Here is a 25,523-nt window from a genome sequence, read left to right as displayed (position 1 = left end):
AGACATCGTCCCACACTGTGTCTGACATTTGTTATCTGTTATTATGTTGAATTTAATGTTTCTCTGTTGCTGACAATGTGCTGAAAACACACACTTATTCTACAGTGTGAGAAATAAAAAGCCTGATTTGCATTGCACACATGATTAACAATCCCTATTGTCGATATGACAAATACTCAGACTGCTGTGGGACATTTCCTTGACGTCTCTCACCGCCCCAAACCAACACTGCCCCCCTATGGGTGACGATAGCAAAAACTACTGTTGGACATCATCAGATGCGACATGAGTTTGTGTGAGGTGCTGGACTGAGATGTGTGGGCCTGACTGCCAAGTGGGAGGACAGAGGAGGTTTCAAGGAGGCCACAACTTGGGCAAGTCATAACGAGAGCATAATCAGCCATGAGCTCAAACTCTCACAAAATGACAAAGCTCTGAACAGTCAAAACTAATTTAGGCTCACTGGATCAGACAAGGTGATGTTTCGGCTGTAAAAGACAAAAACAATGATGAAGTGTAACTACATCAAATTTAATATCAATGCAGACACTATATGTAGATATATGTAGATGTTAAAATCTGCCAAATCAATCAGCACAGAAACAACATTAACAATTATAACAGGGTTTTTTTCCTTCTGACAGTTATTCCCATAGACACACAATATGAACATTATAAACACAACAGCAGCAGTAAATTGTCAGTTCAGCTCATTCCCTTCCTGTCTAATTAATTCTATGAATTCCTGTATACTTAATTGGAAGAAAGAAGTTACTATGAAGTTGAGTCATGTCAGTTAAATATCTGGGGGCGCAGGAGATGAAAATTCAGCTAATTTCTGGCATGTACACACCTATTAATCATAGCTACTGTTTATGTGGTGAGACTTTGGAGACTCATTCAACTGGCAGCCGTGTCTCCGGCTGTCTCCACGCTACGATGACATGCATCTGCGCTTCTTGAGTATCCTTGAGCAAGACGCTGAACCCCTTTCAGCTATAGCAGTTGCCCTAATCTGTTGCTGGCCTTCACGCTCTCAATTTCCGTGTGAAAAGGCCAACCAAAAAATAGATTTATCTTTCAGGGATCAGTTGAGTACCACTCTGAGCAGTCTGCAAAGAAGGAGCAGAATTTTCCAATTTTCTCCTCTTATCTCATAAAAGAATAATCTGCAACAGTTTAGTGTTTATATGCCGTCTGGCAAAACATCAGGACTCAATCACGTACTGTATGTACTGTAAGTGTGGAAATAGAAAATCCACGGTGACTGTACAGCAGTCATGAATTCATTCATGAATGTGGCAGAAGCTGTGTTGATTTTTACAACTAGTCATTTACAGCTTGTAAATGTAGTTTTTCAGACATACAATACACTATAGAGCATTTACAACTTAAGATTTTGCACCTATCTAGGTCAGCTGAGCAACATTTGGGGTTGTCAGCTTTCTGCAGCCTAAATAGGTCATGCTAACGAGGAGAGGGGGTTTTGACAAGCCTCTCATACTCCATCAGTTCTCACCACAAAACAATCTCAAGACTGCTGATTATGTAAAACACCCTGACTACAGCTTTAAGCTACAATGTCAAATTATGACAGTGGATATTACAGTCATTTTTGTCACCACTAGAAAATATACGACGCGAGATAATATTTTGTGTCGCAAATTTCATTTAAGCAAAGTTATACCAGCGCAGAGAGCTAAATATGCAGCAATCTACTTTAGCTTTGGAGAAATCTAAATGAAGCGAGGAATGTGTGGCGATTAGAATCTGCTGTGCTGTATGTGAAGAACTTCACAGCGTGATTATTAACCCAGAAAGCATAAATATAGATGAGAGCCCAAGGAGATTGTATGAACTTAATGCATCAGTGCACCAGTTCCACAGAAACGCTCTCACGGGCCCACATAAACAAATCTCGGTGTTGCACAAAGGCACAGTAGGACCTTAATTTGTAATCAAAGCGCAAAGTCTGCAACTTTGGCTGCCATGATGTAATAGTGGGCTTCCTGTCCTCAATTTAGGAGCCACAAATTAAAAAAAACAGTTGTGCCCTAAGTATATATATGTGGAGCTTATGTGTTCAGTAAGTCCTCTGCTGTTTTCTCCGCACTGACTATATGGCTCCCAGAGGTATGATCACCGTGACAACCGCTCTCTTCTGCATCATACTGGGCCTACTCATTTCAGCTCCAGCTACCTGTAAGTTTATTTCATCACATTTAACTGCTCGTCAATCAGATTAAGACAGTAGATATTACATTAGGACTCTAAACTGAACTGATCAATCATGAATAATGCGGGGTGTGTTTTTGTGATGTAGGTTCCCAAAATAGCAAAATCTGTTGTACAAGATACAGAAGGAGCCCAGTGCCCATCCAGCGGATAAAGGGCTACAGAGAACAACCTGTCACAGAAAACTGCCGCATCGAGGCGATCATGTAAGACTCTCTCCTACTAAAGCATCACAACTCCGACCCTGAGAACAGCCATCTGAATCTTTGAAATTTGAATATGACGGTCATAGCATGTCAAACCTTTAAGAAAGGTTGGTGACAACTAAGAAACTGCATTGATTGGATGTATTCCAAAACATTCCAAAGACACTGATAATTACTTTTTCATTAAAAACGTTAAAGGTGTTGTGGGATGCAGTACCAATGTCGTGTTTGCACTTTGTCCTGTCAACCACAATATTCTGCTGTCAAAACTGTTTGAATGTCATAAGTCTAAACAGGCATTTCTTTGGTCTGCTCCGCATCTCAATAAATTATGTTTATACATTATTTGAGCTAAATCTGCCCAGTCTGCCTAAGACTGACAAAATCCAATCACACAGTTACACAAATAGCTCTGGGCATCAAACCTCAATACTTCGTGAGAACTGACCAAAATGTGTCAATATTACCAAGTATCGTCATAATCAGATGTTCCATGATTCAAATCACATCATTTTAGACATTTTATTTAAAGTTCCTGTAAGGCTGCATTATGTAAACACAAAATAATTCTTTGATGCATTTGAGAAACTCGACTTAGACGAACAAAAAAGTGTTTTTGTGGCAAAAACTTTTTGAACTCCTCATAAATTATCAAACAAATGTTTGTGCATCTGAATTGAAAGTACATTACATTTAAGTACAGCACTGAAGTATTAAATAAAGACCATTGTGAAAAATAAATTAAACTTGTACCACACACTCACACGCTGAACTATACAGTAACGTAGAGATCTCTCCATTTGTCTGATGATGTATCTGACTATTGCAGTTTCTACATGCCAGATAAGATTGAGGTATGTGCAACTCAGGAGGATGCGTGGGTGAGGAGAGCTCTGGCATTACTCAGGTATGAGACTCCTACTCACTTGTAAATACCATCTAGTTTCAGTTTAGACGTGGACCTTAAAATGAGGACAAGCTTTGCGAATTTGAATTTGCTTTTGCTTTTGCAGCATTGTGAGTAAAAACTATTTTTGTCTCCGTTATAGCTCCAAACTGCGGAGGATGTCCAAGGCCGGCTCAGCTGCAGCGGAAGCTAAGAAGAAAAGTGGAAATCTTTCATTAAATAATGGAAGTGGATCTTTCGTCAATACCACAGAAATGTTCCTAAACAACACTCAAAGTTTCTATTAGCTAAACCAGGTTGTGGCCTTAGAGAATTGCAGCTTAGAAATTTATGCTATAAAAGTGCCAATTTGAGAGAAGTTGAACCTACTGTAATCAAATCAGGTTGGTGATATTATCCCTGAAAAAGTAAAGAAATGCTTTTAGTTGCGTAAACATATGCAGGACCAGCTCTAATACAACACTATCAGGACTTAAAGGGAAGCGGAGGAGGAACAGCTTTGAGACAACTGCTGTAGATTAAGTGCTTAGCCATTTAACAATGTTTTAGTGAGCATTCGTTTTTTAATCATGCTTTTCTGACGACACTTTTTCTTCCCGACTGTGAATCTGCTTAATCATATTAATCAGCTAATATAGAAATTCTCATAAACAAATAAATGTTCTTGACATTACTCCAACACTGTTGTCCACATTTTTTTAATCAGTGTAACCTTATTGATCACTCAAAGCTCACCCATTCACGCACACATTCATGCAGGACTTTTCCTACACATAGGGCACTTTTCTACACACACACACACACACACACACACACACACACACACACACACACACTGATGATACATTGGGTGCAATTTGGGGGTAACTTGCCAACTTGGACATGCGGACTGGAGGAGCTGGGAATCAAACCACTGATCTTCCGATTAGTGGATGACCCACTTTGCCACAGCCGCCCCATAACCATGGCTGACATGCTGTTAAAATGAATGATTAACAGTGATTAAATACCAGTTAGTTATTTCAACCACACGTTTTTTCAAGTAGCATGTAGTAACCCTACTTTAAAAAGTTTCCGAGCAAACGATGACAGTAGAGACTGCTGCTCTGCATGGTGCATGTTTCAGTGGCGTGACATGTGTGCCTGATGCACTTAGAAAAAGGATGCTGCCAGCACATCTGCTGGAAGGTGTCTGAAAACTTTTCAGTGAGCTGTCCTGCCCTGTGAGCTCATGCAAATGCAGGACATGACTGACAGGGAGGCAGTCTCTTGTGCTATTTCAGATCAGCACCCCCGAGGGTTTGGTGCTCCAGTCAGACAAGGTGACTCCCTCAATGACAGATTCCTTTCAAAGAAGCTGCATTGCAGTAGTCTCAAGTCCCCACGAGATGGCAGAATTGATCTGTCAGAGTCTCTGTCAGCTACATTCTGGGAGCTCCATGGCTGTTTGACAAGCACAGCTACCTTTCATTTCCAGTAACCAACAACAATAACAAGTGTGGATGGTGAAAACAAACATTTATTTATTTTTTTTATAGCCAACAGCAGACAACTCTCAGCTACATTACTTTATACTATACATCATAGACATATTTTGTTACTTGTACATTTGTGAAGCTTTATGTTAACTGAACAAATAGCACAGACACAAATTATAAAGTAGGTAGAACAAATAAATACTGCCAATAATAAATATTAAATATCACAGAATAACATTAGGAAGCCTTTTAAATATTTAAAATTAATTCAAGACAATTGGCTATAGATATTTATAATGGTTATAAACGTGCTTTCTATGTGCTGGAGGTTGTAGGGGCAGGAGTGGTCTTATTGGCTCTGCGGGCCTTCCTGTAAAACACACAAACAAGAGATAACAGTTAAAAAAAATGTTCAAGATGTCCCTAAGCAGCACATGAAAATGTTGCTCAACATGATACCTCATGTCTGGAGTAACAAACTAGCATGAATAGTTAATACTGGAGACTGATTGAAATGATGAAGGCCTACTTACTCTAGCTCCTTGACCTTATCGAACACCCAGTCCTGTTTCCAGTGGCTGCAGACTTCTCCCTCTGTGGTCTCAAATCTGCGTCAAAAACAAGGCAGGTTTAGTCACAATTTCTAATCCAGTTTTTATCCAAGCAACTGCATGATCAACTATATGAAAGTTTTAATCACGCTTCTCTGTTTAATAAACTAAAAAGGTAGTTCTTACACAACAGCGCGGACACAAGGCAAATTCTTCCTCTGGATCCTGTAGCCGATGATGGGAGCAGTGATGGGCACAGTACTGACCTCAGTGCAGCAGTTGTTTACCTTAATTGGTCCTTTTAAAGAAAAAAGACAAAGATTTGCTGTTATGAGTGTACAGTTACATTTTTGTCAGAATTCAACTATTTTAAATGTGAGTGTCAAGGAGCAGACTAGCAGTGTAATATGGTACAGGATCACTAGAAATCAACTTACCAGAAGCCATTGTGACCACTGCCAGAACCCCAATGAGGAAAGCCAGGCACGCCACTCTTTTGATGCACAGCTGCATGATTACTGTGTGAGATGTTCCAGAGGTTCTGTGGAGAGGCTGAACGGTGGACCTGGCAGATGGAGACGACTGACCTCCTTGGCCCAGACCTCCAGGTTTTATACCAAAAAAAAGAGGAACCATGGCGAGCTAACCGGATGAATGGTTTCTTCTGGTTTTCTACAGTGTGTGTGTGTGTGTGTGTGTGTGTGTGTGTGTGTGTGTGTGTGTGTGTGTGTGTGTGTGTGTGTGTATCAGGGTGGGGGTAAGGACACACTTTGGTGACATGGTAGTTGATCATTTCCTTTTTTGCAATTTTAATGATGACATTAAAGAAAAGCTGACTAAGACATGTATACAACTTGTGGCTACAGCACAGACTTTCTTAAGAACTCACTTTTACTACTTTTACTTTTATCATTGTTAGTAACAGGTAAAATAATTAAACTAAACACATTAATATACAAATAATAAACCAATAAACCTGCTGTAATCCACTAATGTAAAGTTAATAGATTCCAGCAGGTGTAGACCACTTGGTAGTGTATGTTTACAAGGATTGCATTCATATTATATATAATATTTTGTGTGGAGTTAGGGTAAAGGTTAGGGTTCGGATTAGCATATTCGTACATTGTGCGAGTTTCCTCTGGGTGTTTAGTTCTTCTGCAGTCAACACAAATGCAGGTTTAGGCGATTTGGGAAATTAAAATGCCCGTACACACACAATGTGAACGGAAGTGTGTCTATCTGATTATGTGTTAGTTCTCTGATAGGCTGGCAAAAAGGCCATGTTGTACCTGGTCTCTCACACAATGCATGCTGGGAGATACTCCAGCTCACCGTGACCCTAGCAGGTTAACCAAGAATAGAGAACAGATAAATACACTGAATGAATGGGTGTTCATATTATGTTAACAACAGCGTTCTTCATTAACCTGAAAAGGTAACCATATAATAATAGTATAATCTCTGTATAAGTGTTACATGATTGCATTTGGGTTAAAAATCCTGCTGATTTCAGCAATAATGTAAAGGCAGCATCATGTGCTAGCCAAATGTGTCATCTTTCTCTATTATCATCCTTCATCTTTCTCTGGTGCTGACCATCATGGTCAATGCTTTGGGAAGAAAAGGGGAAGGAAGAGGATCCCAAGGCTTCCCACCACAAACCACAGATTTCCGAGCATTCCTCCACCCAAATTTGGTCATTCGTCCTGCCATGTTCTGACACTGCAGTTACAAGCCTCAACTTGTCCAGTGGGACCTTTATGGCTTAGCCAAATTAGAAAGGTTAAGAAATGTATTAGAATTCTTTATTCTTAAATAACACTGAAATGACTTGTCTTAAAAAGGTCAGCAAGTCAAATGTGACCTTTGTAGACCTCTGTTCATGATAACTAGAATTTTTGTTACTATAACTCATCTCAAGTCTCTGGCACAGTGTTCATCTCAGTGACATGCAGCTTACTTTCCCACACAAACTGCATTTGAACCACAAAAAAAAAAAATCACAGCCGTCCACTTCTCTATATTTTCAGAGAATTGCATTAACTATGAAGATTATTTTGATAGTTCCCATCATATTTTCTGTCACTGCTGTCAATCAACTGCAAGTTAAAAAGGTGATTTCAATTGTATTGCTGTTGCTATGTTTTAATGTCGATGTTTTCATGTCTTTTCGCAGTAAAGTCAAAAACAGGTCAAAAAAGCAGAACTTATGATCTCACACTTTTTTCACAATGATTTGGAGATGCCCAAAGCTCAATTTCTCAAGAAAGTTATATTTGTGACCTTTTATCCTAAGGATAAAGTATATTTGCTTCATTTCACAGACGCCTGCAGAAGTTAAAGGAATGTCGCCTATGCCAAAAGATTAGGTTGAAAGGATTCGCTGATAACCAAGAAAAAAGACGAGATGAAAATCACTGCATAGTTTATGTGGTTTCATGTGTATTTTATCATTTCATGCATGTTACAACAGAGACTAAGCTAGCTACATAGAGCAGAGAGTCAATGTAACAAAAGAAGCCGAGTTAATGCATAAGATATTACACTGAAAAAATTGATTTAACGCTTATAAATCTGTGCATCTGGTAAGGAAGTCACTATCATTATCAATCAATAACCCTTATCAATCTCTCAAATATACAGTATTTTGATCTTTAAACAAGAAGGCTTCAGAAAAGCCTGCAGGTTCCTTACCTCTGTAGTCTCCCTAGATTTATATTTCATCAAACTGTCATTTCAAATGTTGCATTTGTTACAGAAAGACTTGTTGATGTTAATTGTTTGCAGTAAATGAGTTTGATGATAACCTAGTATTAGATGATATTTGGAATACAACCTGTATTAAAATGGCTAAAAATGTGCTTCCACTATTCACAAAATCATCAGTGACTCATATTTATCTAATATTTAATAATCTGAAAAATTTAATTGTAAAAAGAATCTATATGAATGTATCCCAAAACATACAGCTTTAGACTAGACTGTGAAACCACCAGCCTCTATTGGCAGACATGTCAGCTGACACTGATTTACACAGACAGGACTTTACGGGATATGGGTCCTTTTTTTGTTTTTTTTTTAATGAAACTGAAAAATTCCTTGTCAGCGAAATGCAGAAATGATTCCTCAAAATGAGGAAGGAAGCATGAGCAGTGTGATCAGCTTCACTAAAATGAAGATAAAATTGGGAAATACAGTTTGCACTTTCCGAACATTGATTTTTTTTTTTTTTCCATGTGCCTCAGTCACATGGTTGTATTATGAGGATTTTTCAAATTCGTCAGTCCAGACAGACTGCTCCACTACGTCTGACTTCTCTCATATCATTATCTTTATGGGCTCCAACTTTAGACCAAATGACAGAACAATATACTACAAGACGTTTTAGAACAACCTCACAGTGATTCTTTGCACAGCAGACCTGTGGCACAACTCAGTGATTAATCCTGAGTCGTACTGATAGGCTGTCATTGAGAGGGGACAGGTTAAAGTCAATTAAACATAATGGACCCATCTAAAAAAAATCCACCTACACTGTAATTTTAAAAGCATCAGAACTTTTCTGACTTTATAAGTATAATCCAGGATTGGTTCTCATGAGTGATAATCCACCTCAAATTCAGCATTATAACAGAAAATAGCCTTATTAGTCATTCCCATAGCTTTGTCACATTTGAATAATTAACAGAGACTCATTCACACAGCCAGCCTCTCTCTCTGTGTGTGTTGTCTTTGTACAAGCTGGTGACAAACTACTTGGAATGTGTTGGAGACCACTGAAATTGTAATACATACACTTTCTATAAAGATGATGGGGAGTAAAACACAAATTACTGCTTTATTTATGCTACATAACAACATACTTTTAAACACAACAAAAAATAATAAAGGTCACAAACAACACCTCCTCCAAATTAAATGACAAAACACATTGTTTGCCATCGCCTTCCAAAAATCACAGACAGAGCCTTTTCTGAACATGAGTCATTGTGTACTTGCCTTCATAAACACTTACATATGACCATTACAAAAATCATTAATATAACTGTTTTCTGATCTGCCACTGCTATACATGAGCTTTACTTATTCAGTCACGACAGCTACAGGGGTTAGACCTGCAATAACAGATTTTTTTTTTTTTTTGCCCACTTGGGGGCAGCCAAAAGAAGTTGTGAACACAACATGGCAAATATTATAGTGAACAGTTTAACCAGTTTAAACCACAACCACTAACACTTGAACTTTCACACAAAAAGACAGCACTCCTGAAACTAAAATGAAAACACCATAGCTCCCAATTTTCTTCTACTGTTTGAGAATCACAGAAAAAGCTAAAGTGTTGTATCTAAGCATCTAGAAGTTCATTCTGCTCCTCTCCTTAGCTCATCTCTTTATGTGCTTTAAGAGATCACAAAACAAACATATTCACTATGGTAACACATTACACCTGATTAATGTAAGTCCAATATTCATTCTCCATTTAGAACTGTTTTGGTCTCTACCAACTCCTGAAGAAAACATGTGGCTCTTTAGTGTCTAAAGGCATGTGTATACTGGGCTTTTAGAGCTTCATCACTGAAAAAGTTGCCTGCTGTGGCAGAAAAGCAGTTACACTAAACCCAAGCTTTAAGTTGCGGGTCACACAGCTAAACGATGAGCTGAAACTTGCTTTAAAGCTCTGTAAAACCTAGGGGAGCTGCAATTCTCTGTAGGTTCATTACTATGAGCGACCACATTCAGATTACTGTTTTCACATTGTCATTTAATACATTGCTATTATAAAAATATAATTTATAGACACTTTAAGATTAGGAAATAATCACACTCATGGTTGAAAGAAAACAACACCTACTGATGAGGTTTTGAGGTGCAACAACAACATTATGCTACCTCTGCCTTTGTTCATGTCCACCCTCTAATTACCACTACACAGGAAGTTCAAATTCTTTTACTTCAATGAACTACATAGATATATATTATTTTCAGGGCCAGTTTTTAAAGCTTACCTGGAATCTGACAAAATCAGATATGCCCATGTCTGAATCCAGGGATGGTCCCTGTAGACTTGGTCTGCTGATCTCTTGCTGACGACAGCGTCTCTCTGGCTCTCACTCAAGACTCAGACTGTTAATAAAATTAATTAATTAATTAAATTTAAATTAAAATACTGCATTACCACAACATACAGTAAGAAAAGCCACTGTCCATGAATATGAATTAGAGCAGACATAGACAATTTACATCAATAGATCAATCAACAGAATATTAACCTGCAATTACTTTAATAATCAATTCATTGTTTGGTCAATTTTCAAGATTTGCTGCCTTTGTTTCTTTTACATCATAGTAAACTGGAAATGTTGGACAAAAATTGACAAAAAACCCAATTTGAAGACATCACACTGGGCCTGAAAATTTGATCTGGGGAAATTGTGATGGACAGTTTTCTTCATTACAGTGAGTAACTATCTGCTGTACATTTAAACTTACACTACTTCTACTCCAGCACCCAGAGCTCTCTGGTCCTTTTAGTGACTTTCACAAATTCAGCTGTTTTTTTACCTGCTGTTCAAATCAGCTAGTAACTTTAGCTTAGCAGTTAGCGCTAGCTTCTCTCTCTCTCTCGCTCGGTGTATCTTGAATCAACAGATGAACTTGTTCATCAGAGTGCAGTGTTGTTGTAACTTCAGTGTAGAGGACTGTGATGTTTATTACAACTTCAGTCATGTCTGCTGTCTTACCTTCGACACACGACTCTGGTTAACCGGAGGTGCTCTGGTCTGTGACCGTCTGTGTACACAGTAGTGTTCAGCGTGGTAGGCTATTACTCGTGACGTCTAACCAATCAGATGGCGCAGTGGGCGGGGCACCGCTGCACACTTGTTGAGTTCACTGTCAGATCTCATGGCCCGTTTTTTACATAAACAAACACTGGGGTCAATAGGAATCGCCCAGAAGTTGAAATGGAGAGGGCAGAAGAATAGCTAGTGAGAAGTGCTGGTACGCAAGAAAAAGTAAAGGTACGCTAAAGAGTAAGGTACTGCGTACCAGTGCGTACCAGCCCACTTCAGGCACTGCTTTTAACAAATGTTTTGGGCACAAGGATCCTCACTCCTGCCTGATGTCTCTGTGTTTCCTTTGTGACCCAGTTTTGTTTGTAGGTCTTGAGCACTTGTAGCATTCACGGTATTTAACATTCAAGCATGCACTTGTTAATGTAACTCTTATCTAATTGTTCCTGCATCTCTCAAGTAGCTTAACGGCACAATTGCATTGCAATTGTTGAAGAAAATTCACTCAAGTCCTTAGTTTCAAGTTTGCTGTAGTGATGCAAGTTTATTGGTATCCCAGGACACGGTGAGCCAACTGACACAGAGCGGGCCTGAGGCAGTAGACTGACCCAGAGTGTAGGGAGGGGGACAGTTATACAGTTGAAGACAATGGGATGGACAGCCGTATTTGCATATACCTGGGGTTACAGACATTTGGTCAGACAGGAAAGGAAATTAGAAACAAAAGTAATGTTCTCTAGAGGTCTTGCAGTGTAACACCTAGGTTCAAGTGATCAGGGGGGTAGGAGGGGCTCTTAGGCTGGATCAGCATATCCATAGGTAGGGCAGGCAGGGCCCCTAGACTGAATCAACATATCTACAGGTAAGATGTTGTTATGACAATGAAGCGCTGGTTATGTAAGAGGGAAGAAGGGGTATTATACAGGGACAGACGGTGGTTGATAAGGTAAGTAGTATCTCCTTGATCAAAGGATCAAGGGGCCAACTCAATGCTGTTATAGAGTTGTTCCTAGGTGTCAGCAAGTCTACACTGAAGACTGTGTATATTCTTCCTCACAATCCATGAATAAGGAACTGAGGGCACTCCAACTCAAATGTTTAACAGGGTGAAATGTTGCCATACTCTTCCTGTTATGCATGAAACTGCAGAGGTTACAACAAACCATGTTGGTTTCAGTAGAATACAACAACATTCTGTTAGAGTATAAGGGTACATAGTGTATTTGTGTTTGTGTGTATAACCTCACATGTGCCTGCAAATGCCTTGGACACTGCCTTTATGCAGTGTGGTTGCAGAGATGAGTACACACGTGTCAGTAGCACAAAGAAACACCAACCATCAAAAACAGTAGAAAGCTTCTGTGTTAGAAAGTGAAAGTTTTCTCCTTGTGTGTGAGTGTCATTTAAGAGTCTTCTGAGTTGTGTACAAATTATGATCACAGGACAGAATAGTTTATACTAACTAACTATCAAAACCAAATTTCACTGGGTGCTTTGCCATCAACATGATAATCATGAGAAAGGTAAATCGGTTATCTGAAAAACCGATCTGTGTAAAAAAAAGTGTCAATACATGTGCACTGAGCTCTTTAAAACAAATGTAGTGAAGCAGTGATATCATCTTCACAAAGATTACATCGAGTGCTTGATACGCTGGTGTTACAGGTCTGCATATTACAGACATTTTCCATATAATAATTTGAATTGCAAATACTATGATACATGCAAAGACCACATTCTCCTGCAGCGGAAAATGTGTTGACCCCAGACCACCAGATATGAGTGAGTAGAGGGGCGAAGATCACGGCGAGCTACTGTGGGAGGAAATATGCACTCTACTTTCCAGTTGTGTGCGTATCTGTGGGTGCAACACGCTCGAGTTGCAAGTGGCATAAATGAATGTGAGCACTGTGTTGGTGGCCTTAAAAGAGGATAGCAGTGCAGACTCCCCATCATATCTGTTTTAGCCAGACACACGCAATGACAAGTCTCGCCTTTGTCTCGCTTTTACTTGTGACTTCCTTGGTGTCCACAGCCACAGCTCAAGGTAAGTGTAATATGAACATATTTATGCATGTGTATTTTGCTTATTTATCTATTATTTCCTAAAAGGTGCAAAGTTTTCTTTAATGTTAGATTATGGTAATGATGATGATGTTGATGATGATGATGATGATAATAATATTAGTCTTGTATGTTTATTCAAAGGTGGGATTGGAAGTTGCTGTCGCCACATTTCAAACACTCAGGTGCACCGAGAGTTGTTGAAGAGTTACTATGTACAACATCAACCATCATGCAATCTACATGTTGTGGTGTAAGTCAACAAAACTATTCATTTGGTTAGTTTGTCTTCACGTGGTCTTGGGTGTTCTGATACTAACAAAATAAAATGTAGAACATTTCCATACCCCGATACATTTTATTTCAGAATTAACCAAATAATTGTTATTATTTCAGAATTCGTAAAATTTGAAACAATCAGTTTCTCTTCAGAAATCCTGCAACATGTTACTGACTGCGTATTTTCTGTGTTGTTTATTTTCAATAGATTCACCACGCTGAAAGACAAGAGAATTTGCTCTGCGCCCAGCAAATTGTGGACCCAGACAAGCATGGCTTTCCTAGACGGAAAGAACTGGCACCACCAACATACGACCTCACAACAGCAGCACCACTGACACAACGGCCACCTTCACACATAAAATACAACACTTTTGAATCTAAAATAAACAGTCCATAGCTCCCATTTTTTTCTCTACTGTTTGAGATCCACAGATTTAAGTTAAATATCTATTGTATTTGTTTGTTTTTTTGTTTAATTTTCAAATTCTGACCTTTTGTATGAATGTAAATATGTAAATAACTTGTTACTTTCATATTGTAATGATACTGAGCAACATTAGCTAATAAAACAGTTACAATATAATGGCTGCGTTTTGGTGATTGTGAGTTGCACAACAGCTTACTGTCTGCTGAGATACAAAAAGTTTTGTATCTCAGCATTTCAAAGTTGATTCTGCTCATCTCCTTAGCTCTTCTGTTTATGTGCTCCATCTCCATAAAAAGATCCCAAAACAAAGATATTCACTATGGTAACATAGTTGAGTCTGAGATCAGTGTCACTCTTAGCAGAATGAAAGATGGTAGAGATTCTTGTAACAGAGGATCCACAAGTTTCCAGTAGGATTACGAGACAGAGAGCCCAGAGCCAGTGGTGGAGGAAGTTTTAAGAGGCTTTAGCTAAGTGGGGATACCACACTGTAAAATACTCCTAAAATTCCCTACATTAAAAAGGTTATTTAAGTACAAGTGTGTGAGTACTATTGGTGAAATGTATTTAAAGTATCAAAAGTAAAAGTACTCAGTGCAGATTGATGAGTGTAACACTATTTTTTAATGTGTAGCTCATTTTAAATATTTTTATATGCCATTACAACAATGCACTGTATTTTAAAAGTGCATCATTTGTTTTATATGTAAAGTCTCAATTTAGGTAACTTGTAACTATGGCTCTGTCAAATAGGCTACATGTAGTGCCAGCATGACATGGCAACACTCAAGCAAACTACAAGTACCTCATGTGTGTACTTAACTACAACACTTGAATAAAGGTACTTAGTTATACTGGCCAGATCATTTCAAAACACAATCCAGAGTCGTGCTTTAAAAGAAGGAAGTAAGCTTTCCTGCAACAAATTATAAGGTTATAACGATATAATGATTATAAGAATGTTGTTCTTATTCCTAAATTCCTCTTGTTCCTAAATACACTGTTGATCATAAAGTTGGAATAAAATACTTTTTACCTCTTTCCATGAAATGATTGTGACAATGTGATTTATTTCATTTCACCTGGGTAACTGGGACACATAATGTAATCAATGCACCCGGTCAAAAGTGATTACTGATGCATTTAAATAGGAATAAACAGAGGATTGTGTGTGAAAACAAAATTATTCCAACTTTATGGGTAACAGTGTATTTATTTTCAGTAAGATAATCCTTAATGTCCCTTATAATTTTGAATTTGTAATGAGATTCTATCAGAGTGTTTTTTTCAACTCTATGATGTGAGGGTATCGTTTATGGGGTTTGACCACAGGGAGTTTACATGATTTTGTCCATCCCCATTACATACAGATGACATGCAATATATTGTATAAAGTTTTATATATTTTTTATATAGTATATTTTTTTGGGCTTTTTTATGCCTTTATTGATAGTGCAGTAGAGAGAGACAGGAAATGGGGAGGCAGAGAGAGGGGGAATGACATGCAGCAAAGGCCGTCTGATGCGGGACTCAAACCGGGGCCGACTGCAGCAAGGACTGTAGCCTCTACACATGGGGCGTCTGCTTAGACCACTACACCACACGACGCCCCAAGTTTTATATTTTTAAGGAATGTCGTGAGATGAAACATTTAAAAATGTATTTTAAAAAAATGGTGTGAGGTCAACCACACACAACCGTTTTATGCCGCCCTCATTCAACATATATTAAACCACAAAATAAAATGTCAACCCCACCACAGATTTCTCTTTAATAGAAAAGTATACTGTAAACTCTCTGAGTCATTCAGGGTGGAGACCATTCAATCATTTTCACCCAACCTGATGGCTGCCATGTTCCATCACCCCTCACTATGATGATGTGACGTGGTGGGTTTCAGGCTGACCAGGTGGAAGTTTCAGGGGCTTTCGGTTCACATGTTTCCATCATTTGTATCTGCTAAAAAAAACAAAAAAGTAAAGTGCCGTTTACTATGTGTGGGCTGAAAGAGAAAGTACAGCTGAGTCTGTTGCAGCTGGAGGAGGTGTGAGGGGCTGGGAGAGGAGAGTGTTTGAGGTCGATGCAACGTTTGCTCGAACCACGTGTTATGGGTTTTCCCCACCTCTTGCATAGTAGCCCACCACTGGTGCTACTTGTATGACTGAGTTGCACACATGCTTACACTGAATCGAAGGTAATTAAAGTGAGAAAAAGTGTGAATATAAATGTGATTTAGAGTAAATAATGTGAACATAGTGAAAGTGTGAAATTAACATATGGTTATAAAACTACCAGACTAGACCAGACTTTTGTTCTGGTCTTTACAATGCTATGCTTCTGCATATATTTTCCACTGGCATATGCGTCATTATAGTGTAGAAAGAGCACTATATAGGTTATGAACCTGACAAAGTTATGTTCATTGTTCAGTCTATTCTCTTTTTGCAAAGGGCTGTGGGAAGTACTTTACATAACTGCAATCAACAGCCAGAATTTTTTGTCATATTCATGCTGTGGGATAGAAAATGGCATATTTACCTTTTTTTGTTGTGTGTGTTAGATGTGTGCTTGGTTGCGTGTGTGTGCTTGGTTGTGTGCGTGTGTGTGTGTGTGTGTGTGTGTGTGTGCGCCCATACCCTAGTGACTCAAGTTCAGGATGATGTTTTGTGGAGTCTAGAGAAGCGTTGTGAGACTTCTCCTGATGGGTTAACCACAGAACGTCGTTCCAGCACACACTGTCTACATTACACACACACACACACACACACACACACGCACGCACGCACGTACATGCACTCACAAGTAATGTCAGATGAATCAGTCATAGTCATTCTTATATGCAAAAGACAATATAGATATTATTGTATACATCTGTGTTTGAGTGCCCTATTGACCCCAACTCCTTTATGGCACTTCCTAATAGGCTGTCTAAGCCTACATACAGGTCTAAGTGGGTTATGGTTAGGGTTAGGGTTAGGTCTCGCCTCAGGCCTGGGTTTATCTGTTCAGAATACCTTCATAATGTATCTCAGTGTCTCCTCAGATTAATTTCAACACTGTACTATCTTCCTTTGAAATCCTTTAAAGGGTCTTTTGACAGACAATTTTCCTAATCCCCTTTTTCTTTTATTTATCAGACGAACAGATGCAGAAATGCTTGTTCATTATCTCCAAGTCTACATGCCAAACAGGTTAGCAAAGACATTATACTTTAAATATCCAAAAGAAACGGGTCAAGATTAGCATTCATTTGGGTCCATGTGTCTGACCATTTGATGAATGTAAGTCCAATATTCATGCTCTTATGACTCTGTTTTGGTCTCTACCAACAACTCCCGTGGCTCTATTGTTCACCAGCTGGCGTTTGCTGTTTGATGCTGGGCAGTTTGAACTTTTTTTTTTTTTGGTGTGTGTGCTGAAAACAGCTGATCACCATCAGCTGTTTTAGTGAGAGTGAACCACATTGAAGTTCAGGGTTTTTAAACATTGAGCCGAACTGCAGAGTCGAGTGATAACAGATTCCGGTGCCACCTTTCACATCACACATAACATTTCTTTCTATTCTTCATTTTAAAATATCTATTATCAGCTTTTAATCTTATATTGTAAATCGACATGCCCTTATTGGTTTTCACCTACAGTTGTATTTGACAGTTCTGTCACACATGTTCACTAACGCAAAACCGCTGAAATATTGTGTCACACTGTGTTTAATTTTCTGCGAAAAGCGGACACAGTTCTTCTAATACTTTTCTGCCGAATTAGGTGACCACAAACACACTCGCACACAGAGATGCTCTAGGCGCCCTCAGGATGTGGTGGTTATGGTGGTATGGCAGCCATTCTGTCTCAAATAAAACCTAGCTCTCTGCACCTGAAACAGGAAGGCATTACTATAACGCAAATATCACATGCTCATTTTCTACATCACTGTCAAACTCCACATGTATCGTAGATAATTTGGTCTGAAAATCGTATTTCAACACATCAGCAACTGATAAGAAGAATTGAAGTGTGACCATTACTCTATAATAGCTAGACTTTCAGATTTACAATCTCAAAAGTCTGTGTTATCGTAAAATTAAACCTAAAAGACAAAAAAACAGGAAATGTATGATGTGAATATGCTGCTTTATTGCATTTAAACAGAATGTGTTTAGCAAATGACTGATAACAGAAATAAAGGTTGACTTTTGATTATTATCTATCCATCCAGTCACTCTGCCACATTCAGGAAGATTTCTTTGACATTTTGTGCACACCACAGTAAATGAAAAGATGATGTGATTTGCCGGCATAACATACTGGCAATTTAGTAAATGCACAATGAGAACAAGTAATTATAACAGCATGCTGCATTTTCCAATGGCAAATGACAAAAATGATCACAGTAAAATAATACAACAAAAACAGCTTTCAATGGACCTTCAGCGTTTCAGCGTTGACCTGCTCAGATGTAGGACTTGTGCATCTATCAGGTCAGTACACAGACAAGGAGCATCCTTCTTTGCATCTTCAAGCACGCCTTGCACAGTAAAGCTACTAACCAGAACAAAACTGTGTCAATTTTCTTGTATGTTGGTTTGTCCCACCATTTTCTATGTTTATACCCACTCGTTGTACATACAGTAACCGCTTCATCTATGATGTTCATCTTTGTCCATTTCTTGTCTCGGTTAAGATGTATTTTGTTGGTTTACTTCCTGCACATTGAGAGACAGATTCCATACGCGGATCAATTCTGATTCAGATTGTGCTCCATTGGTTTAATAACAACAGCACATTATTTGCTCAGAGAATACTTTATTGGCAGCTGACAGTAGGAAAGGTCAAGATATATACTTTGACATACACACACAAATATACAACATGGTATGGACATCATACATTTAAATATATACTGTGTATTTAATCATCATCATAATGATCTATAAAAGTTTATTTTTGCTTCAGGCTTGTTTACTGTTAATGTGATATAGCGTATATAAGACAAGCCCAAATGGAAAGAGTAATGTTTGCTGACAGTGGTAAGTTGGACTTGTCTTGCAGTTCCTCAACCACGTTTTCTCTTCCCCTTCATCCTTCTCCAGGTCGCTTTCCTCATCCGTTTCCTTGTTGTCCTGCGTCTCTTCCTTGGTGTTTTTTTTGATGTAGTAGACACTGTACTGGACAGTGTACTGGACATTGTACTGGGCGCCGTACTGGGCGCCGTACTGGGCGCCGTACTGGGCGCCGTACTGGACGCCGTACTGGGCGCCGTACTGGGCGCCACACTGCACGCCATACTGGGCGCCGTAGTGGACGCCGTAGTGGACGCTGTAGTGGACGCCGTAGTAGACGCTGTAGTGGATGGTGTGATGTCAGTTGTTGATCCCTGTTCAGTCTCTTCCATCTCTAGCAGTGCTTTTGTCTCCTGGTCCACCTTCAGCATGGCTTTTTGTACCCAGTCTTTCTCAGGGTCGGAGCAGATTCTTTTCCCTGCCTGCATCAGAAACCTGCAATTGATTGTGAGCTGTTAATGGCATCATACTGCAGTTTTAATGTTTTTGATTAAGTACTGGCTAATCATTTCTGAAAAGGGTTCATTCGAATTTAAACAAAAATGTGTTTTTTCTCACTTCCCTCTAGTGTTACCTAGCCACATAGATAGTTTGTTCAGGTTTTGAAATATCCAGGTTCTATGCACAGAAAATTGGTATTCAAAAAAAAAAAAAAATCAACAACAGCATCTCTTTGCAGACGGCTCCCCGTTACTCTGAATAATGCACAGTTCTCGCTGTAAACTGTTTTCAAAGGGACTGTTTCCCAGGAGAAAGTAGTTCCATTGAAAACTGATGACAGCTTTCTGGATTATCCAAAATGACAAAAACAATCCCTGGAAAAAGATGTAGCTGATTAGCTGTACCTGAAAACCTGGACAAGTAAAACGCTGAAATGTTTTTTTTTTGTTTGTTTTTTTTTTCCAAATTTGGTTGAACCCACCCAAAATGTAATGTTATTTATTTGTGAATAAACTTAGTTGATAGTTGCACTTACACTACAGCTGTGTGACAGATGCCTTCAGGCTGAATGGTGTAATTCTTAATTAGGTGAATGCGGGGTTTGGTGGTGGACCTTCTCGGACACAGGCAGCTCATTACAGGTCCATGGGCTAAACAAGACAAACATAGAGAAAGAAAGATTAAGTACCCTTCAATTTATGCTGGCAAAACATTCAGACCATACACTCAATGACAATTATGTACTTTTTTTTTCAGTACTCACCTGCATGGGCCACGCTCATCCACATCATGAAGCAGAGAAGAGTCGCCAGGAAGAATTTCATCCTCAAAATAACACTGTGGCTTTGACCTTTGGTGGCTGAGCGTGAAAATCTGTCAACACAAATGTTTACAATCTGAAACACTCACAGAAAATAATCTCGTTGCTTGGCTGAGTAGTCTTTCTGATCATTCAAGTTGTCATCTCCACTCTTATAAAATACAAGCCCTTCCGCCTCTCTCTCACACCTCTCTTCAAACCCGTCACCATGGAGGATAGTCACTGTGGCCACACAGTGGGGAGAGGAAACAATGAGCTCACCTTTCATCAGTCAGAGATGAGAAATATATCATTCAACCACAGTCCTACCCACAGTGCAACACATACAAATGTAGCATCACTCAAAAGTACAAATCCACCGAGAAAAGTCTAAACATACAAATAGAAATACTTGTCAGTTTCCTCTACACTCACTCTGAAACCCACAAGTTCTGTCTAGAGTCCCTGATAGTATGCAGTATTAGAAGCTAATAGAAGAATTGATTTTTTTATTAAATGTTAAATAAGGTCAGGGGAAATTTCTTGCAGCCCATTATCTAAAAATTATACATAAATGATTTATTCTTATCAAAAATCTGTGTTCCATATTTAACTCAAAGTAATGTTCACTTTGGTGTCAACCACATACACAATAATGACAGTTACGTTCTCAGTCACGCTTTGTTGAACAGCACTGTACATCCATGGCACGCCCACACAGGAGGTTGAAATTATTGTTGGCTGGTTCTCAAGATTGCATGTGTGTGTGAAGACGGTTTGACAGACACCTTCTTGACTGTTAGCCTTGTTCTTCCTGTTTCATATCAGTAGTGTGACATTTTCAGCCAAAACAAATTTGTTTCACCGGAATTGCTGTAATTAGCATTCTTAGAGGCAAAGTAAATCTTTGCTCCGCAGAGCTCAACTTTGGTGAAGGTTGACATGCAAATTCAGTTTGTTTGAGACCTCTAAGTATTGACAGCAGGTCCAAAATGGAGGAAGTTACCATATTAGCTGTGTTGCACTATCCAGCTTTATCCATAGTAGTTCTCAAAATGTATTTTTGCCATGGTCTAGGCTCCAGGTGTGTTCCCCTTTCTCCTTGAGTCTCCACTGTTATTCCACTTCTCCATGTGTTTCCTGTGATTCCTGTGTTGTCTGTTTCTCTCTCTCACTCCATTTGTGTGTGCTTGTGTGTCTCGGGGCATGGCATTCCCTTTAGCTCCTCCCTGGCTCCAATCCACTCCTCCTGACTGCTACAGCCAGGACACCTGATTCTCAACAGCAGTATTTCAACCCTGGTTTCCCAGTCACTCTTCACCAGATTTTTCAGTCTACCTTAGTGGTATACGTCTAGGCCTCTTTGTTAATGCTTGTTCGCTTCTGTTGGAAAAATTGTGATACTTTATGATTAACATAACCATCTTAAAGGGAAACTGTATTATCCTGAATAGAACTTTCCATTATTGTGTGCATTGTGTTTACTTTTAAGACAAGTGTTGTCTGAGAGGAGCGCAGTGACCTTTTGCTGATCCTCCTGACCACTACACCAAAACATTAACTATGATAAGGCTCTATTATGTCTGTCTCATTTCAGCAACAATTCAGGTCACTCTCACGTATTCTGTGTATAAGATTCTGTGGGAATCTTGCATCTGTTGAACATTTGCACTGTGAGCTCTGGTGTGTAACTTGTTCCCTTGCTGCAAGAATAAATATCCTTTCTATCTATCCTATCTCTTATAATTTTCAGATGGTGTTCCTGAGTTTTATTTGATAATTTTCCTAACAGCTTCCTTGTGGTTTGTTTTGAACATCAGTCTAACATCATTCTCTCCTGTACTTAAGGATTATTCATATCGAGTTTGCCTGCCTTAGGTCTTGTTACAACCTGTCCTTCCTCAACGGATCCAGCTGAGTCACTCATCACCTGTCGGCCTCTCTGCCACCTCTTCAGCCCAGCAGCCTCCATTCTTGAACCTCTGCTCCACCATTTTTCACCTGCCCACCCCCACAGCCTTCGTCCAGTCCAAACCAAGCCCCTACAATTAATGTGTATTTACTTTGACTTAGTTAGCAAATAAATATCACAAAATGGCAAAACTGACAAAGATATGCTTGAGACGAGCAATGTCATAGTAACAGAGTTTGTCCTCCAGAGAACACTAACAAGTTTTTTCAAATGCAAAATATTGCTGTGTATTTTCGCATCAGTTATCTCTACAATGAAATCATATCATATCGGTATCAGCCTGAGTAATCCAGTATTGGTTAGCCTCTAATTGTGACCTCCTGTGACCTCGGCCTCTAATTGAGCATCCCTCCGGCCACCATCTTGATGCTTTCAATGTTGTTAAACTTTGAACTCTGAGTATAATTCTGAGTCAGCGACGTTGCGAATTTCTGGCACTGATGATATCTCACACTTTGTGAAAAGACCTACAGAAGTGTCCACAAATTTTTGGCAGAATAGCAGCAAATGTACCACCACTGACTGTTACATCAAAATAAAATCCATTACTAGCACTAACACTATCCATTTAGCTTATTTTTCTAGAAGTTATATACCGTTCATATCTGGTTTCACTTGGTGAAACTGCTACAAATACGTAACACAACAAATCTAGGTAATATACTGTATCTGGTGTAATAACACTGGGGCAAAATGTGGGATATTTTTCCTTTGTCTGCATATACACAGCATTAGCAGAGGTCTAATCAGTCGGAATAAGTGAAAACACTTGTGGGTGTGTGAATGACCTTTGATTAAAGATATGGTGGCTTTTCATGGTGACAAGACAGTTTTAGTTCTATAGTTCTTAGTTCTATTTCCAAGGAGAAAAGGAATAAAAAATGTAATGTGGACGAGGGAGGAAATAGTATTGAAAAGTACATTTATATAATAGTTAAAGGGCACACATTTAGGAAAGAGGGGCTGTGAATAGTGTATTCAGAAGGACGCATACGTTAATCCTCAAGTTTTAACACAGCATTTAGCCAACTGTAAAGCCAGGCAGACTGCCATTATAATGGACTCAATTTAAAGCTTAAAATGAGTGAGAACGAAAGAAAGAGGATGGATTAAATGAGAAACTGAAAATGAGAGAGTGAAAAGGATATATAGAGGAGGTGAGGGCAACGGACAGGCAAAGAGCCAGACGGATAAACAGCAACACAAAGAACACAAGAAAAACTGAAACACAACAGGTGTGATTGAGAGAGAAAGATAGAAGAGAAGTGAAACCTTCAGTGTGTATCTAGGCCCTTTGATAGGTCGCAGCCATCACATCATTACACCAGCTCTACAATGACAGCAAAAAAAACAGCTGATTGGCCATCCACCTGCTGTCAGGATGGAAGGCAAACATTGTCTTCATGCCCTTGACTCCCTCAGTCAACAACAGCAAATCCCGAAGCACACAAATGCCCGTCGTCCCAAATGTCCAGTCATTAAAATCATTGAAAACTTGGCTGGTGTTTGTCTTCAGCAAGCACAATGCACAAACTGGAGAACATACACAAACCCACAAAGGCATGGAGGAACACATGCAAGCAACATAATGACCTGCCTGCAATGATGTACTCGGCACGCGTATACACACAAACGTACACATTTCTCCACACCCAATATCCCAGTCTCATCATTATCATCCCTGTGGCAACCTGTTTGTCAGAGCAGAAATGCCTCGCTGGATTATTCGCTCCTCTCTTATTCATTAGTTGTTGTGCTGGCCGGCGGCCAGGGCTGTTGGTTGGCCGACAGCGTAGCTGATAGGAATTAGTCTCCTGATAAAGCAAGAGAGTGGAACGTAGCGTCGCAGGAAATTACAATCAATACTGACTCTCATATCCTCATCCGATATCGACCACAAATGGGAATGAGAAGCACATTGTCGAGCCCCTATACAGGGACATGAGGGCATCCTTAAGAACATATTTACATATGGCCACACAATCGAACACAGAGGCTGCAGTAAATGGGACCGGGGTTTTACACAAGCCCACCTCACAACCAGAGCATATCGGTGAGTAAATGAATAAGGAAAAACAAACTCCTCTGCCTCAAACCACAACTTTCTGACCACACTGAATGCTTTCACACACCCACTCACCCACTCATGCATGATTCACACAGCCTACATCACATCTGTGCCCTCTGTCTACTCTATTACAGTAGAAATGGGGACAGACTTTTGGGACAGGCTGCGGCAGAGAAGAGTGTTTCCTGATATGAAACACATCGGTGGTGGGTGGGCAGCTCAAAGCAAACACACACACACACACACACACACAGGCACAGACACAAAGTGAGTGGCGTGTCTCAAATGAGACCAGTAATTAAAGGAATGTCTCATCAGATGGATATATTTGGCTGTGTCTGCCGTCTCTGTTTAATAAAGAATCAGCTCCAGACAGATCAAGGTTTAATTTTATCCTTTATCCAACACTGAGAATTCTTATTGATTCATTTCAGAAGATAAAGATACGTGATTCTGTCTTCTTCTTTTTTCTTTTCGTAGACTAGTAATGATCAGACAGTGTGATTAACTCACTCCTTTCTGTTTGTGTGCACATTCTGATAAGTTCATCTCCAGTAAGAAAAGCAGTCAGAAAACTTCTATAAAGGCCAGGTATGCTGTAACAAAGAGCTATGTGTCTGGCTTTGAGTCTGAGAGACGCTGGTGCCTCAGCGTGACAGGCCCAATGGCTGTCTTGAGATGGACTGTTGTAAAGAGCAGTGCACTTCAGGTCATTTTTAGAGCTAGGGAAGTGTTGGGAAGAGCAGAGATGTTTTTGATATGTAAGAGTGGAGCCATGCACACCGATCAATACACCGACCTTTCTCAGACTGATTGCATGATGTTCTGCTTTGCCCCCGGCCCAAGCACCCATCAGAGGTCCATCAACCATCAACCATTATTATTCTCTGTTCCAGCAAGCAAAGTATGGCCAGTTCACTTTTATTTTACCCCAGGACTTGTATTGTTTTATGCTTTCTTTCATTTTAGTTTTCTGTCTCTGTGGTCTTCACACACACACACACACACACACACACATAGTGCTTGTGAAAACTTATGAAAAAATAGGCCTATATAAATGCCTAAATGAAACTGGAGAGAGGTTGATCCTCAACAAATGAGGGCCTCTGTCATATTCCCCTGGGCCTCTATATGTAGGGTCTTATATTTCTGTTCAATACCAGGAGATGACCAGAAATCCCACTCGGAGTTGAGAAATGTCATTTGCTTTTCAATTAATATTCCAATTAACTAAGTCA

The 25,523-nt window shown here is 39.4% G+C and overlaps 3 protein-coding genes across 3 annotated transcripts; 2 read left to right on the top strand and 1 right to left on the bottom strand.

Annotated features, from left to right (window-relative positions):
• The first annotated feature begins 2,104 nt into the window (after positions 1-2,104).
• On the top strand, positions 2,105-4,021 carry LOC111229094 (C-C motif chemokine 20-like). Its single transcript, XM_022755268.1, has 4 exons — positions 2,105-2,202; positions 2,324-2,441; positions 3,271-3,348; positions 3,491-4,021. Exons 1-4 carry the CDS (start codon positions 2,121-2,123, stop codon positions 3,633-3,635), a joined length of 423 nt encoding a protein of 140 aa, XP_022610989.1. The 5' UTR covers positions 2,105-2,120; the 3' UTR covers positions 3,636-4,021.
• A 9,003-nt stretch (positions 4,022-13,024) lies between these two features.
• Positions 13,025-14,064, top strand: LOC111229124 (eotaxin-like). Its single transcript, XM_022755312.1, has 3 exons — positions 13,025-13,219; positions 13,381-13,489; positions 13,724-14,064. The coding sequence occupies exons 1-3, from the start codon at positions 13,153-13,155 to the stop codon at positions 13,851-13,853; spliced, it is 306 nt and encodes a 101-aa protein (XP_022611033.1). The 5' UTR covers positions 13,025-13,152; the 3' UTR covers positions 13,854-14,064.
• A 4,049-nt stretch (positions 14,065-18,113) lies between these two features.
• Positions 18,114-20,444, bottom strand: LOC111229075 (C-C motif chemokine 2-like). Its single transcript, XM_022755242.1, has 3 exons — positions 20,210-20,444; positions 19,982-20,096; positions 18,114-19,440 (listed from the first exon to the last, which is right to left on the bottom strand). The coding sequence occupies exons 1-3, from the start codon at positions 20,268-20,270 to the stop codon at positions 18,999-19,001; spliced, it is 618 nt and encodes a 205-aa protein (XP_022610963.1). The 5' UTR covers positions 20,271-20,444; the 3' UTR covers positions 18,114-18,998.
• Positions 20,445-25,523: the final 5,079 nt, after the last annotated feature.

This window comes from Seriola dumerili, unplaced genomic scaffold (assembly GCF_002260705.1).
Source record: "Seriola dumerili isolate Sdu_G_001 unplaced genomic scaffold, Sdu_1.0 BDQW01000226.1, whole genome shotgun sequence".
Taxonomy (NCBI): domain Eukaryota; kingdom Metazoa; phylum Chordata; class Actinopteri; order Carangiformes; family Carangidae; genus Seriola; species Seriola dumerili.
Note: the sequence above shows the minus strand (reverse complement) of the source record. Positions and strands in the feature narration are given on the sequence as shown.

Excerpts from the sequence above, each read along its gene's own strand:
- LOC111229094 (XM_022755268.1), top strand. The coding sequence starts at position 2,121 with ATGGCTCCCAGAGGTATGATCACCGTGACAACCGCTCTCTTCTGCATC. Across the intron at positions 2,203-2,323 it reads CATTTCAGCTCCAGCTACCT|GTTCCCAAAATAGCAAAATC; the intron begins GTAAGTTTATTT and ends TTTGTGATGTAG. Across the intron at positions 2,442-3,270 it reads TGCCGCATCGAGGCGATCAT|TTTCTACATGCCAGATAAGA; the intron begins GTAAGACTCTCT and ends TGACTATTGCAG.
- LOC111229124 (XM_022755312.1), top strand. The coding sequence starts at position 13,153 with ATGACAAGTCTCGCCTTTGTCTCGCTTTTACTTGTGACTTCCTTGGTG. Across the intron at positions 13,220-13,380 it reads GTCCACAGCCACAGCTCAAG|GTGGGATTGGAAGTTGCTGT; the intron begins GTAAGTGTAATA and ends GTTTATTCAAAG. Across the intron at positions 13,490-13,723 it reads TGCAATCTACATGTTGTGGT|ATTCACCACGCTGAAAGACA; the intron begins GTAAGTCAACAA and ends TATTTTCAATAG.
- LOC111229075 (XM_022755242.1), bottom strand. The coding sequence starts at position 20,270 with ATGAAATTCTTCCTGGCGACTCTTCTCTGCTTCATGATGTGGATGAGC. Across the intron at positions 20,097-20,209 it reads GATGAGCGTGGCCCATGCAG|CCCATGGACCTGTAATGAGC; the intron begins GTGAGTACTGAA and ends TGTCTTGTTTAG. Across the intron at positions 19,441-19,981 it reads ATCTGTCACACAGCTGTAGT|GTTTCTGATGCAGGCAGGGA; the intron begins GTAAGTGCAACT and ends AATCAATTGCAG.